Source organism: Gossypium raimondii, chromosome 1, assembly GCF_025698545.1.
Source record: "Gossypium raimondii isolate GPD5lz chromosome 1, ASM2569854v1, whole genome shotgun sequence".
In the NCBI taxonomy this organism is placed as follows: Eukaryota; Viridiplantae; Streptophyta; class Magnoliopsida; order Malvales; family Malvaceae; genus Gossypium; species Gossypium raimondii.
In genome coordinates, this window is record NC_068565.1 from 3608194 (window position 1) to 3622183 (window position 13990).

The following is a 13990-nucleotide window of genomic DNA, read 5'->3' on the forward strand; positions in this document are numbered from 1 at the left end:
TAGAATCAATAACTTAAACTGACTCGATTAACCGAAGCGAATAAGGAATAATTTAGATTCACAAGATGTGTCATTTATAGCCCAAATTAAAATGTAATAATAAGTTAAAATTGCCAAACTGGGTATGACAGGCAGTAGGCAGCTTCCTGAACCCGATCCTAACGCTCAATTTTCTAGAGTTGATTGATCACCATAACCAGATCCCATTTCCCAATCTAGAATCTCCCTGGGAGGAGAAATGAGTAATGAAGATAGAAACAGAGGTGTAGCTGTAGATAAACAGCAGCATAACCAATATGGAACATTCCAAGGAGTTGCCAACTACCCTCCTCCACGGCCTCCACGTCGCCACCACCACAACCCGCATCCGCACCAGCACCAGCACCAGCAACAGCACCATGGGCCAACTATTGGGTTTCCTCCACCTGCCTCTATCGCTCCTCCTCAGTATTACCCCCAAGCCTACCAGACCGTGCCGGGTATTCTACAAATATGAAAAAACCTTCTTCTCTTTTTATTAGCTTATCGAAATGAAGGATTTTGAGATTTGGGTTTTTGTTAGATGGATGGTTAATGATATTTTTTAGATGAAAGATACAAGTTTTTTAATGTTTTAGAAGAAAAGGTGTTTCAATATTAGGAGTTTTTTAGCAGAGAAAGAAGATAAGTAAATGCATAGAGATACATTAGCAATATTATTTGGATTTGGTTGTCTAATGTATTGAAGAATTTTTAAAGTGTGGGAAGATTCAAAGTTCTTTCTATTATAGCAGATATATATATATATTAATGGTTTAAGAAGAATGGAAGTCGGTTTCAAAGGAAGATGAGAAATAAAAGCATTTATATATACGATATGTCATTAATTCATAAACCAAATATATAAAATATGTAAAAGTGTCAGGGGTTAATCATGGTGTTTTGACAATCCGGTTACCTTCAACTTGAAGAAAACCTTAGGTTTCTAAAATTTATGTGAAGAGTTAGAATGGTATGCTTCATGGATCTGAATAACTAGAACAGTGTAAGAGTGGTATATTGTGTCAAGTTTGGTTTCTTGTATATAATTGTAAATAAAACAATGTTACATGAGTTAAAATGAATGTTCAACCAATTTAACAAAGCCAGCATTATGTTGATCAAAATTTTTAATTCATGTTGAGGTTTCTTCCGTGATATCTTTGATGTCAAGGTTATGATGTTGCTGAAGCAACACCTGTAAGAGATAAGCTACCGTGCTGTGGCATTGGATTCGGATGGTTCTTGTAAGTGTACATAGTTTTCTTTGTTTTTAAAGAGTTCTTTACATATGAAGTAAAACTAGTAGCAACTTGATGTATATGTCATTATGCTTTAACTTAAGCAAATCATTTTCCTTTATCTCTAATTTCCATTTCTTTAAAAGAAAAAGAGGGAGTTTTGTAGTTTACAGTTTGGACAAATGGAAGTTAATATAATGCACTATTTCGATGGAGATATCCAATCATATTGGATGAAATGTTATAAGAAACCTGTGAGTTCATATTGGGTTTACTTTATATCATAATTAGATTGTTGAGCTGGCTGTCAGACTTAGATGGTATTTCACGTTGCTACATGTTAAACTATACCACTTTCACATTCATACGTGAAATGGCTGGGATTTAGTGCCATTCTACTTAGCAGCCTCGTGTAATACACAGGTGAAATGTTTATGTCTTCATGTCACCTTAAAGTTCCCATTTCCATGACGGTATTGTTAAGTAAAGACTGGTACATCCCCAAAATACGGAAATTGTTTTGGATGTATACTACTTTACCATGCATGATTTTCTACAAGTTTGCATGATATTTTATTATTATATTGGTCGTTATTTTCTGTACTCGCAGCTTCCATTAATATATTTTTATGAATTTTGAACTTTCTTGTTTAATAAGTATACTGCTTTGAAGGTTCATCATTGGTTTCTTCATTGGGGGCCTTCCCTGGTATATTGGATTCTTTGTTTTACTTTGTGCAAGGATAGACGACAGAGAGAAAGCAGGATATATTGCTTGCACAATTGCCGTGAGTATCTTTTCTATCAGTATTTTTTCTTTTCCAATTTTATGAAAGCCATCCTTCCTGCCTTGTATTGGTCATCAATTTAACCATTATATATATATGTATCTTATGTATTTGTACCATGTTTTATCTTCAATGCAAATATAAGTTAAACTACAAAGATTGGATTGTTAAAAAAAATTTAAAATGTTAAAAAAATTGAAATTTTTGATTTTGTAAGAATGATAGAAAACCAAGGCCAGTGCTTGCATATGTTATCTACTACATGCACAATCGGGTCGATGTCTGTCTATATGTTTCATGTTTAGAAATCGTGTTCAATTGGGTTACGATATGTACTATTGAAGTGTCAATTTATAATTTCCTTATCAAGATTACACATTTTTTTGTTAATATTCGGAAATCACTCAATGGTTATAAACCCTGCTTGGATACTGTCCACAAAGTCTAGTTGGAACATCCCTTGTATGCTTTGTCCTTTCTAAGAACTTTTCCTTTCCATCATTCTCGCTTCTGTTTTTTTTTCTTCCCTCTACTTTAAGTCATTATCTAACGTAGATATCCCTTGTATTCTTTGTCCTTTCTATGGCAATCGAGTCAATTGATGGCAAGCCAAAAAAAAAAAAAAAGAGCAGCTATCCTGTCTTAATCGATTGCCATCCCTCCTGTTAAACACCATTAAGAAAAGGAAAATTTTAGTTAAGCTTTAAAACAGCCATGTTTTAACAATGTTGGTGATGGTGCTTGTGCAGGCCCTTCTTGCTACAATTACAATTATTCTTAGTGCAACAATTAAAGCTGGTGGGTGATAAAGCACACCTCTTTTGACTGAGAGATGTATAGGTTCCCAAATAATATGTATATGCTCCCCCCACCCCCTTTTATTTTATTTTATTTCCAGTAAGTTATTGTTTATTATAATTTGCAGCAAATGTTTTTATCATTATTTGTTGGTGAATGATGATAAGATTAAACTTTACTTTCTTAAGCTCCAATTCTTTGGACGTTGGTGATTTTTATTATAGTTGAGTTATTAATATAATTTATGTCGCTTAAAATTTATAACTGAAAATATAAAATTTAAATTTTACTTCAATTTATTTATATTTATAAATGGTTAATTCAAACTTTTTTTTCCTCATTATATTTTATATTTAAATTAACATTTAAACTATTTTTCATTAGCAATGTTGTTATTAATTATATTTATTAGCACCAACATCAAACTTACTAAAAATTAAAATTTTAACTATTTTAAAAAAATATTTTTAGCTATTTATCATCATAGAGAAAAAAAGGTGATGTCACCACGCCTCATGCTTCGACACCACAAACTAGACTCTCATCACCTGTATTTATCATCGATTCAAATTCCAGAACTACCTAAAAATATATCTTCAAACTTCCTCTGGTTAAGTTCATTGATAGTCAACTTACTATTATTTCTAAAAAAAAAAAAAACAAATAAATTGGTTAATAGTAATAACAATGATTCAATTTTATTCTTACCAGTATCTGTCCTTTAGAAAGGGGCTTATAAAAGAGATAGAGGTGAGTAAACTTGAGCTTCAGCTTTCCACAAACACCTTAATTTGAAGACACAGTTCTCTCATACTAAAAAAGACATGGAAGTTTACCTTGTAATTAGAGATTTGGTTTCATTGCTTGTTGTTGGGCTATTAATGATATGGGGATGGAGAACTTTAAACTGGGTATGGCTGGCCCCAAAAAGGCTCGAAAGCTGCTTGAGACAACAGGGTTTTGCAGGGAATCCTTACAGGTTCCTTTCTGGTGACATAAAAGAGCTCTTCACTATGAGCAGACAAACAAGAGCGAAACCTATGCCTCTTAGTGATGATATTGGGCCTTATGTTGTTCCTTTTCAACATCAAACCGCTAACCAGTATGGTATGTTTTTTTATTTAATCTGCAATTTATGATAATTCTTTGTTATTTACGTATGGAATTTATTGGGAGGAAATGCAGGAAAGAATTCATTTACGTGGTTTGGTCCAAGACCAAGGGCGAACATTACGGACCCTGAAAAAATAAGAGAAATACTTAACAAATTTAATGACTTCCAGAAGATACGTACCAATCCTCTGCTTAATTTGCTTGTAAGCGGCCTTGTTAACCTCGAAGGAGACCGATGGAGCAAGCGTAGAAAAATCATAAACCCTGCATTTCATCAAGATAAGTTGAAGGTATAGAATAGTGATGGGTAATCAGACTTTACAGAAAACATCATACTTAAACCTATGCTTTTCTGATTTAGAAATAATTGGATGCAGAATATGTTGCCAGCATTTTATCAAAGTTGTAGTGACATGTTAAGCAAATGGGAGAAGATGGTGTGTACAGAAGGATACAGTGAGTTAGATGTGTGGCCTTATCTCGTAGATTTGACAAGAGATGTGATTTCCCGATCTGCTTTTGGAAGCAGCTTCGAAGAAGGCAAACGAATTTTCCAATTACTAGAGGACCAACTCGTTGTCACAATCAAATTAATACAAACTGTTTACATTCCAGGATGGAGGTAACCGTCAACTTAGTTTACTTGAAAATGGTTGCAAATGTTGGAATTGGCTAAATTCGTGTTTGTTTTCTTGAAGGTTTTTGCCAACAAAGACAAACAGGGAGATGAAGATGAAACACAGAGGCATAAAAGAGTCGCTTAGGGAAATGATAAAGAGAAGGGAGAAGGCAATTAAAGCAGGGGAAGAGAGCAATGAGGACTTGTTGGACATACTTGTGGAATCCAATATCAGAGAAATGGAAGCAAAGAATATGGGGATGAGCATTGAGGATGTGATTGAGGAATGCAAGCTGTTTTACTTTGCTGGCCAGGAGACCACTTCGGTCTTACTGGTGTGGACTATGGTTTTATTAGCAAGGTATCCCGATTGGCAAAGTAAAGCAAGAGAGGAGGTTTTGCATGTTTTGGGTGACAGTAAACCTGATGCTGATGGCCTTAATCGTCTCAAAGTTGTAAGTCCCTAGCATGTCTTTTGAAGGTCCGATCAATGAGGTCGACAACTCAAAAACTTTGTTTCTTTTTACGCTAATTCTACAGGTAACAATGATATTGTACGAGGTTCTAAGGCTGTACCCACCGGTGGTTGAGCTAGGACGTTCCGTTCCAAAAGAAATAAAACTGGGGAATTTGTTGTTACCAGTAGGAACAGAAGTTTCGGTTCCGATCCTGCAGATCCACCATGACAAAGATCTTTGGGGTGACGACGCACGGGAATTTAAGCCAGAGCGGTTCGCGGAAGGGGTTTCCAAAGCAACAAAGAGTCAAGTCACGTTTCTGCCATTCGGATGGGGTCCTAGGATCTGTATTGGCCAAAATTTTGCTTTGATGGAAGCCAAAATGGCGATGGCTATGATTCTCCAACGCTTCTGGTTCGAGCTTTCCCCTTCCTATGCTCACTCTCCTTACAGCAGGGCAACTCTTCGTCCACAGCATGGTGCACAGATAATTTTACATAAACTTGGCTGTAATTGAATTGTTATGTAAACAAATCTTTGTGAAAACATAGCGTTTTAGTGTATCGTCAAAGTCCGGTATCTGTAATGGTACAAATTCGATGAATGAATAGTAAATTTTGAGATGTTTGGTGAAGTCCGAAATAATATGCAGAAATTGAGCGTCTGTGGTGGACATAGTTGAGGGACTAATGTGGTAATTATCAATCAAATAATTCGGTACAAAGACTTATATGGAAATTAAAGCAGGGGGAGTTGAAAATGACTACTCTGCTTTGGGCATCAATTTAGAAAGATTTAAAGTTCAAATGTGTTATTAGTTAAGGGATTTGTTTTAAAGAGGGAATGACAATTAAACCTCATGGTTGATTTGTGCAAGGAACCGATGATGGGATGATTATTCTTAGTGGTAAAAAAAACCATTATGGAGGTTATTACACTTGTTATCATCGGCTTAAAATTCGATTGGGTTCAGGTCGGATTATATCGAGCTTGTAAGATAGTTCACCGACCAAGTTTGCATAATAAAATACCTAAATGAAAAAAATTTCTATTTTAGAGGAACCAGAGCCCCTACCAACTCCCGGTTCAACCACTAAACAATAGCCATATCATATAAATAAATACCACCATCTAAAAGACTAAAAAAAAACACTTAACAAAGGATAAATAGATAGATGTTGGATAAGTGTCCAAAATATGATCTAAGTGAAGATACGTGGGGTAGGTGTTACGGAAATGTGAAGACAAGAATCCCACTAACGTATGGGATGTGTACAGTTGAATGTAGGAAGCTAGTAAAAAAATTTTTTTGGGTCATATAATTTGTTTAGCATATATTTTTATAATTTTTAAATATCATTTTGGAGTTGAATTATAATTTTTTTATATATTATCTTAAAATTTTAAGGAGTTAAAACAAAATTATTTTATTTTCAGATGGTCAAAGTAGAGGTGATAATGGGTTGGGCTATTCGGCCCGGCCTGACGATTCACCCGAAAAATAGGAGGGTTTAGGTAAAAATATAGGCTCGAAATATGGATTTGAGCAAAAAAAGAGGCCCGTTTAGAAAATGGGCTAGGCCTCGAGTAAAATTTTTTGGGCCCAGGCCTGACCTGAATTATATATTAAATATATATATTTTATTTTTAATCAAATATACTTTTGTTTTATTATTAATTTGGTTATTATTTTAGTTCTAATTTGTTTCAATTTTAATATAACCAGTTTTTATTATATTTTCAATTTGTGTATTGTTTTAAGAATTGTTTTAGTCTCATTATTTATTTATTTTTTGTTTTAATATTTGTTTTAAAAATTTTTATTTAATGAAATAAGCTAAAAAAATTAATATGGGCTGGGCCAGGCCAGGCTCGGGCCTAGTAATTTTCTTTTGGGCCGGACTTAGATAAATTTTTAAGTCCATATTTTGAATTGGGTCCTAACCTAAAAAATAGACCTAAAATTTTATATGGGCCCAGCTTGAACCCGACTTGGCCCATGATTACCTTTAAGTCAGAGCTATCCTCGTTTTGCATTTCTTTGAGATTCAGCCTTATCTACTATTGATTGCCCTCTCAATTGAGGTTTGAGTAGAAAGATTTGGTGAAGCAAGCTAAGCTATCAATCAAGGTTTGCATAATTATTTAAATGTAATTCTAATATTAAAATAATTTTTTTTATTAATATAGTATCAACAAGCATTAAATGTAATGATCATATACTATTACATTTTCAAGAAGAGAAAACATGTTTGAACTTTAAAAACGACGTTACTAAAAACATTATCACAAATCTTGAAATATAAAAATATTTTTTAAATATAATAAAAATTAATTTTAAACCTGAGCTGAATAAAATTCTAATTTTAGTTAATGATACCAACAACAAATCAATATTCTAAGCCCGAGCCCGGCTCATTTTTTTAATAAACACCAAAAATTTATTTTGAAAATAAAAAAAGTATTTTAAAAAAATTTTAAAATTAAAAGAATAAAAATATATATTTATTATATATTCAGGCCGGGCCGGGCCGGCCCCGGGCCAAAAAAGTGGTGCTCGAGACCCGACCCATTGTCTAAATGGGCCTCATTTTTGCCCAAACCCATATTTCGGGCTTATATTTTTACCCGAACCTCTCATATTTTGGACGGATCGTCGGGCCGGACCAGGCCGCCCGACCATGAACACCTCTAGGGCAAAGTCACTCAATGAATGCATGGAAAGAAAGAATGCAACTTGGTGACAGCTTTTGTTGGAGTTATATGCTTTTTTTTACATAGTGGAACTTTCTGTGGATTTTCAAGTTTCATGAACTTTATACCCTATGCTTTACGTGAAAAAAATCATTGGACTTAAAAGTCTACCAAAAGTTTCACTATAATAAATAAATAAATAAATAAATAACATTGCTACAAGACTACAACATAAAGTTACAATAAGAGCTTATAACTCAACAAAGGCTATCAATAAATAATCTCAAGCAAGCTAAAGAGAAATGTTGAGAGTACCACTCAAATAGTGATTGACTTTAAAAATTAAAAACCCGAAGTTATAATATCCCAAACGAAATCAAACCATAAACATTAAATTTTTCGAGTCTACTAGATACTGTAAAAAATTCAGCTCCAACGGACACCAAATGAACCTATGATTGAAGAAAATACGAAAACTAGTCTGGCTAAATCAATCTGCCAAACTTACTTTTTATCTTATCTTTAATTTGCTGTGAAATTCAAAACTACGTGTAATACCCAATTTATGCCCGGCCCATTTTGTTAAACCAAATAAAAAAGAAAAGAAAAACAAAATATTTAAATTTAGCCCAAATGTCCATTTACACAGCCCAATTACAATTGCAAATAAAAAAAAACTAAAACTAAACCCGATCCTAAGCATCAGCCCAAATTCGACCCATGCCCAAAACGAATTCAGATGCAGAAACCCTAGCCCAGCCTCAACGCAAGAAAAAGTCGGAAGCCCTAATGGTTGGTGCGCCGCTCCTGTAACAGCCCGATTTTGGGTCTAGTCGGAACAGTGGTTTTGGGACCACAAATCCGACGAGAAAAAAATGTAATGGCCTGAATTTTCAGAGGTGTCGGAATGGTGATTCGAGATCACTAAATTCGAAAAATGGGTAGAAAATATTATTAATTTAGTGAGTATAAGTTAAATGTGAAGTTAGGAAAATTTTTGAAATAGTGAATAGTACACTAGAAATAAATATTAAAATAATTAGAATCGAAAATGAGGTATCGAGACCTCGGGGATTTTAAACCTAGCCATAAATATTTATGTAGTGTTAAAAAGTTAGTATTAAAGTTTCGTTAAGAAATTTTAAAGTTCCGATAATTAATTGAACAAAAAGGACTAAATTGTAACAAATACAAAATTATGAGAAATGATTAAATAGCTTAAATGATAAAAGGAAGAGGGCTTAAAAGGCAAATAGACCCAAGGGCTATTTGGGCTGGACGGCAAAGGCATGAAATCAGCAACAAAGTAAGGAGAATTAAGGGCAAAATTGGAATATTGCAAAATTTACTTAATAAAGTTAGGACCAAAGTGGAATTATCTAGATTTCTCTTTATTTTTCTGCATTCTCATTAGCAAAAACACCATAGAAGGGTTTCCTTAAGCCGGTTCTTCCTATTTTTACTGCAGATAAGTTCAATTCTTGATTATTTCTTGAAAATTTTGTGTTTTTGTGACTTTTACAACTAGGCCCACTTATTGTATTCATTAGTTTTTGATTCTATGAAAGAATTTGAAAGTTGCTATGAATACATGCTGGAAGTATATGATGATTTAGCATGGAATTAGAGCTTTAAATTGTTCATATGCTGATTTTATTGAAAGAATTGAATAGAAAGTGAATGTTTGGGACCTAATAGTAAAAGAGTTTGAAGATAGAGTTATATGTGGAAATTCTGAGTTTCAATAGTTGTGAAACAACTTATAATGTCTAGGTAAATTATTAATTGAGAAAATTAAATTAATTGAGGGGTTAATTGAGAAAGGACCGAATTGTATAAACTGTGAAATTTGGGGCAAAAAGGAAATCAACATTTTGCACTAAAGCAGTTTTGGACAGCAGCAGTAGTATAAATTTGAAAAATCACCAAAAATTTTGGGAATTGAATTAGAGGGTGAATAAAATATGAAATTAAAGCTTATTGAGTCTAGTTTCTTATAAAGGAAACGGTGTAAGCAATGGAATTGTAAATCATGAGATATAATAAATTTTGCGAGACAATGTCAGAATGATTTCGGGTTCCCCTATTCTGACTTTGGAAAATCATTAAAAATTGAAAAAAAATTATGAGTTATAATTTATATGATTAGAATCCTTAATGAGTCTATTTTCAAAATAAATAAATGGAAACGTCATAAAAATTCTGTACAATTAGATAATTCATTTTTAGTGAAGAGTGGTCGGAACTGTCAGACAGCAAAACAGGGGAAACTTTAAAGAATAAAATGTACTATTTGGCTGAACCAAAAATTCTGAAAATTGTATGGTAAGAAGGTATGTGAGTCTAGTTTCAGGGAAAATTAAGGGATCTTAATTTAGAGCTCTGTAGCTCCAGATAAAAATAATTTAGTGACTCTAACTCGGATAAACAGCTTTGAATATACATGTGAGTGAATAGTGAAATTATAGCTAGTGTTGTTTAAGTGTGTTATACACAATAAGGATGTGGAATGGAGAGGAGGAGGAGGAGGAAAAATTGGGAAATATATGAATGATTTGTGTATAATTGGTCATATGCTTAATTATAATTGATAAACGATGAAATAGAAATGATGCATATATTTGTGCAGTATTGGTCATGGTTTAAGCTCATGTGGCAAAATAAAGTTTATAGTACGGGTGTATTGTATTTTTGGTATATGATTTGGCATTAAGTAATGTCGTGAATGGGTATTGAATTAACACATGTTGGAAAGTTTGATTCAGCACGCGTCGAGCCTCCGCGCCAAAACCACGTGAGCCTTCGTACACTCCAACTGGCCTCCGTACCTGCAACAAACAAAAGTAGACAAAACAACAGCAAATGATAGGAAGAAAAGGTAGTAAATAGTGAAGATTTTTCTGTAATTTTCTTTGGATTTCATTCTGTATTTTCGGCTATAAAAGAGCCATTAGGAATATTTGTAAAGGAGTTTTTTTTTTACCCTCACACACAAAGAGAATATACACGCATACAAGATCAATATAGAGAAAAAAATAAAAAAAAATACAAAGAATAGAAAATCAAGTTTCGAAGGTGATTCTTTGAAAAATCCTTTTCGTTTTTCTCCTTTTTCCTTTTTCCTGGATCTTTTGTTCATTTCAAGTAAAAAAAGTATAAAAAGGAAACAAGTTTAGAGGAAGGAGGTTTACCTGGACGCCGGACCTCGCTCGCCTCGTCGAAATCGAAGGCTGAGAGGGGATAAATCGGTTTTGCGACGGAAGGAAAGGGGGCTAGGGTTCTTCTTTTAATTTTAAAAAAAAAATAGAAAATGTTGCTAATTAGGTTTTAATGGGGGGATTTATGTGTGTTAAAAAAACGACGTCGTTTAGCGACCTTTGACCCGCGCGGTGACCCGACCCGAGGAAAGGATCCGCGCGTTTTGGGTCTGATGGGTTTATTGCGCAACAAGCCCTTCCGCATTTGTTTTTCGTTTCAATCCGGTTTTTATTTGTTTTTTAATTGCTCTCTCATATTTAGTTCCAATTTCAATTGGGTCCATGATTAAACGACATCGTTTTCATTGATTGGGTTTGAAGGCCTAGTTTTGTGCGTCTAAATTGCAGCAATGGTCCCCCTGATGTGCAATGGTTCTCGATTTAGTCGTCTCCACACTTATTTCAAAGTCGTCCCTGAGATTTTGTTTTATTTTTGAAATTTTCCTTGTCTTCTTTTAATTTATAATGCTATTATTATTATTATTATTATTGTTGTTGTTGTTGTTGTTATTATTACTATTAATATAGGTATTGTTATCGTGTTAGTTTATATCTATTTATTTACTTTTATTTTATTATGTATTATTATATAATGCTTTTATCATGTATCATTTTATATATTTTCTATGTTAATCTAATATGATATATATATATATATATGTATTTTGTGATCTTATTTTATAATACTTTTTTAACCCATTTATATGCCTTTATGTTTTAAAGATTTATAATATTTTGAGCAAAACTATTATATATATAGATATACAATTTATATTAGACCATTTTTATCGTACATATACGTATATATAATTTATATTTTGAAACCCTATTTTATTATATTTTATGCCTCTATATACATCATTATATGTTTATTATTCTTTATATTAAACCTGTCATTTCACTTATATATTTTTAAAACCAATATGTATTATTCTTTCTTCCTTGTTATTTTTATCTCTTAAAATAGATTGATAATTCATTTAATTTTTGAATGTTGTATGACCGAGATTATCGTTGCCATTCTTGTTCAAATTTATCCATTGCTTGTTCATATTATTTGATAATTTATCGCTCACTAGCATGTACCGTAATTTACGAATTATCAATTTGAATTATGTACTACCATTCAATCGCATTACATTTGTTTGGAAAACATCGAAATCGTTTTGCACATAAACCTTCAAAATGCTCGGTATCCAAAATTCTCGAGAGGATTGTGTCCTAACTTACTAGGCTTCAATTCTCCTTCTTGATTTTAAATAACCGAATACCCCTTTTTCAATTTGAACATAGAAATTCCAAAATAAAAAAAAACTCATTCTCGGGAATTTGATGCGTTGTGTCCTAACGTATTGGATATGACATATTTTTCTCGAGACGAGGATTTTTCTAACAAATAAAAATAAAGACAATATTTGATATTTAGGAATTTTGTGAAATCGAAGCCTAACTTACTGGGTTTTGATTTTTTCATTTGACCCAAGTCGGATATCCTTCTCAAATGCATAGATTTTAAAAAATCAAAAGATAAACTTAATTTCGAGGATTTAAAATGTTACACTCTAACTTACTAAGTGTGTCAATTTATTTCTTTGAAATAAGTGAGTTTCATCATCCAATTTATTTTATTCAAATATTCTTTTCCAAGGATCGTATTTTAAAATCTTTTCAAAATTTCGACATTAAGACATTAAACAATCAATTCGGTACCAATTTTGGGCGTCACGAGGGTGCTAACCCTTCCTCGTGCGTAATCGACTCTCGAACTTGTTTTCTCAAAATTCGCAGACCTAAAATTATTTTCAAGGTGATCCGATTACACCACAATAAAATATCGGTGGTGACTCCCATTCCTATTTTAAAAGTCGATTCCCGTTTTTCAAATATAAAAAAATGGTTTCGACACTACGGTTTTGTTTGTTTCACTTAGAACAACTTTCAAAAAGTTAATTTTGAAAAATGGATTGAATTTTCAAAATAGATGATATTTTATTGTGTTAAAATTTTATTCGTTGTTTGAAAAAAAAATTTAAATCATTTTCTTAGAATTATTTTTAGTGAAACAAATATATCATAAATATATTTGTTATAAAATATTATATTAATAATTTTTTGACAATTAAAATATATTTTGTGATAAGGTAATATTTTATAATAATTAATATCATATATACTTAATAATAAATCATGTCTAATTAAAATTTAATTTCAATTAAATATATTAATAAAGCTACATTTAATCATATTTTATATAATTAAAATATTAATATAAATATTTTCAATAATATATTAAAGAATATTTAAAATTTAAATTTATTATTACTAAGATTAATTATTAAAATAAAATGTACTATTAAATAATTTATCCAATGATAAGTTATATTGATAATTTATTATATTATTAAATATAAATAATTCAATATGTATGTTTAATAATATTATGTTATAATATTTATTACTAATATTTTAATATTTTTAAACAACCATATTTTAAAGATGGTGGTGATGGTGATGGTGCAGGCCCCTTGTTACAATTACAATATTTTTAAGTGGGATGCATGTAATATATTGTTAGGGTTTTAGAGTGTGTCGTCTTTAAAAGGGTTAAATTATATATTTATATAATATGATTATTGTTTATAAACATAATATTGTAGATAAGTTTATATGTATGTCAATATGTATCCTACTCTAGGGTTAATATGTATTTTTTAGATGTGGGTTCACCTATATAATAGTATGAATCCATCATGCGGTCTCATGAAATATACAAACACATATCGTGCTAACACAAAGTACGAACAATAAAAAGTACAAATCAAGACCCAATTGAATAATTAAATAACGGATAGGTAATAATGAATATCATAACATTCACTATCCCCTCTTTTCCAGTGAGTTATTGTTTATGATAAATTTGCAACAAATGTTTTTATCATTATTTTGTTGGTAAATGATAATAAGCTTAAACTTTACTTTCTTAAGCTCCTTCAATTCTTTGGAC

The 13990-nt window shown here is 31.9% G+C and overlaps 2 protein-coding genes across 5 annotated transcripts in view; both read left to right on the top strand.

Annotated features, from left to right (window-relative positions):
• LOC105776391 (60S ribosomal protein L18a-like protein) overlaps window positions 1–13990 on the top strand; it is a 25826-nt gene continuing 11836 nt past the window's right edge. The window contains exons 1-4 of one of the 4 annotated variants that reach the window (XM_012599020.2): window positions 13–479; window positions 1193–1265; window positions 1933–2047; window positions 2797–3032. In XM_012599020.2, coding sequence (XP_012454474.1) covers window positions 239–479; window positions 1193–1265; window positions 1933–2047; window positions 2797–2853 — 486 coding nt within the window. In that variant the 5' untranslated portion in view covers window positions 13–238 and the 3' untranslated portion in view covers window positions 2854–3032. Of the gene's footprint in view, window positions 480–1192; window positions 1266–1932; window positions 2048–2796; window positions 3033–13990 lie in introns of those variants that run through there. The other 3 variants (XM_052629899.1, XM_052629900.1, XM_052629901.1) reach the window with 3 other exon arrangements.
• Window positions 3487–5658, top strand: LOC105776354 (cytochrome P450 72A15). The gene is made up of 5 exons (XM_012598960.2): window positions 3487–3952; window positions 4031–4248; window positions 4336–4580; window positions 4657–5032; window positions 5118–5658. The coding sequence occupies exons 1-5, from the start codon at window positions 3670–3672 to the stop codon at window positions 5550–5552; spliced, it is 1557 nt and encodes a 518-aa protein (XP_012454414.1). The 5' UTR covers window positions 3487–3669; the 3' UTR covers window positions 5553–5658.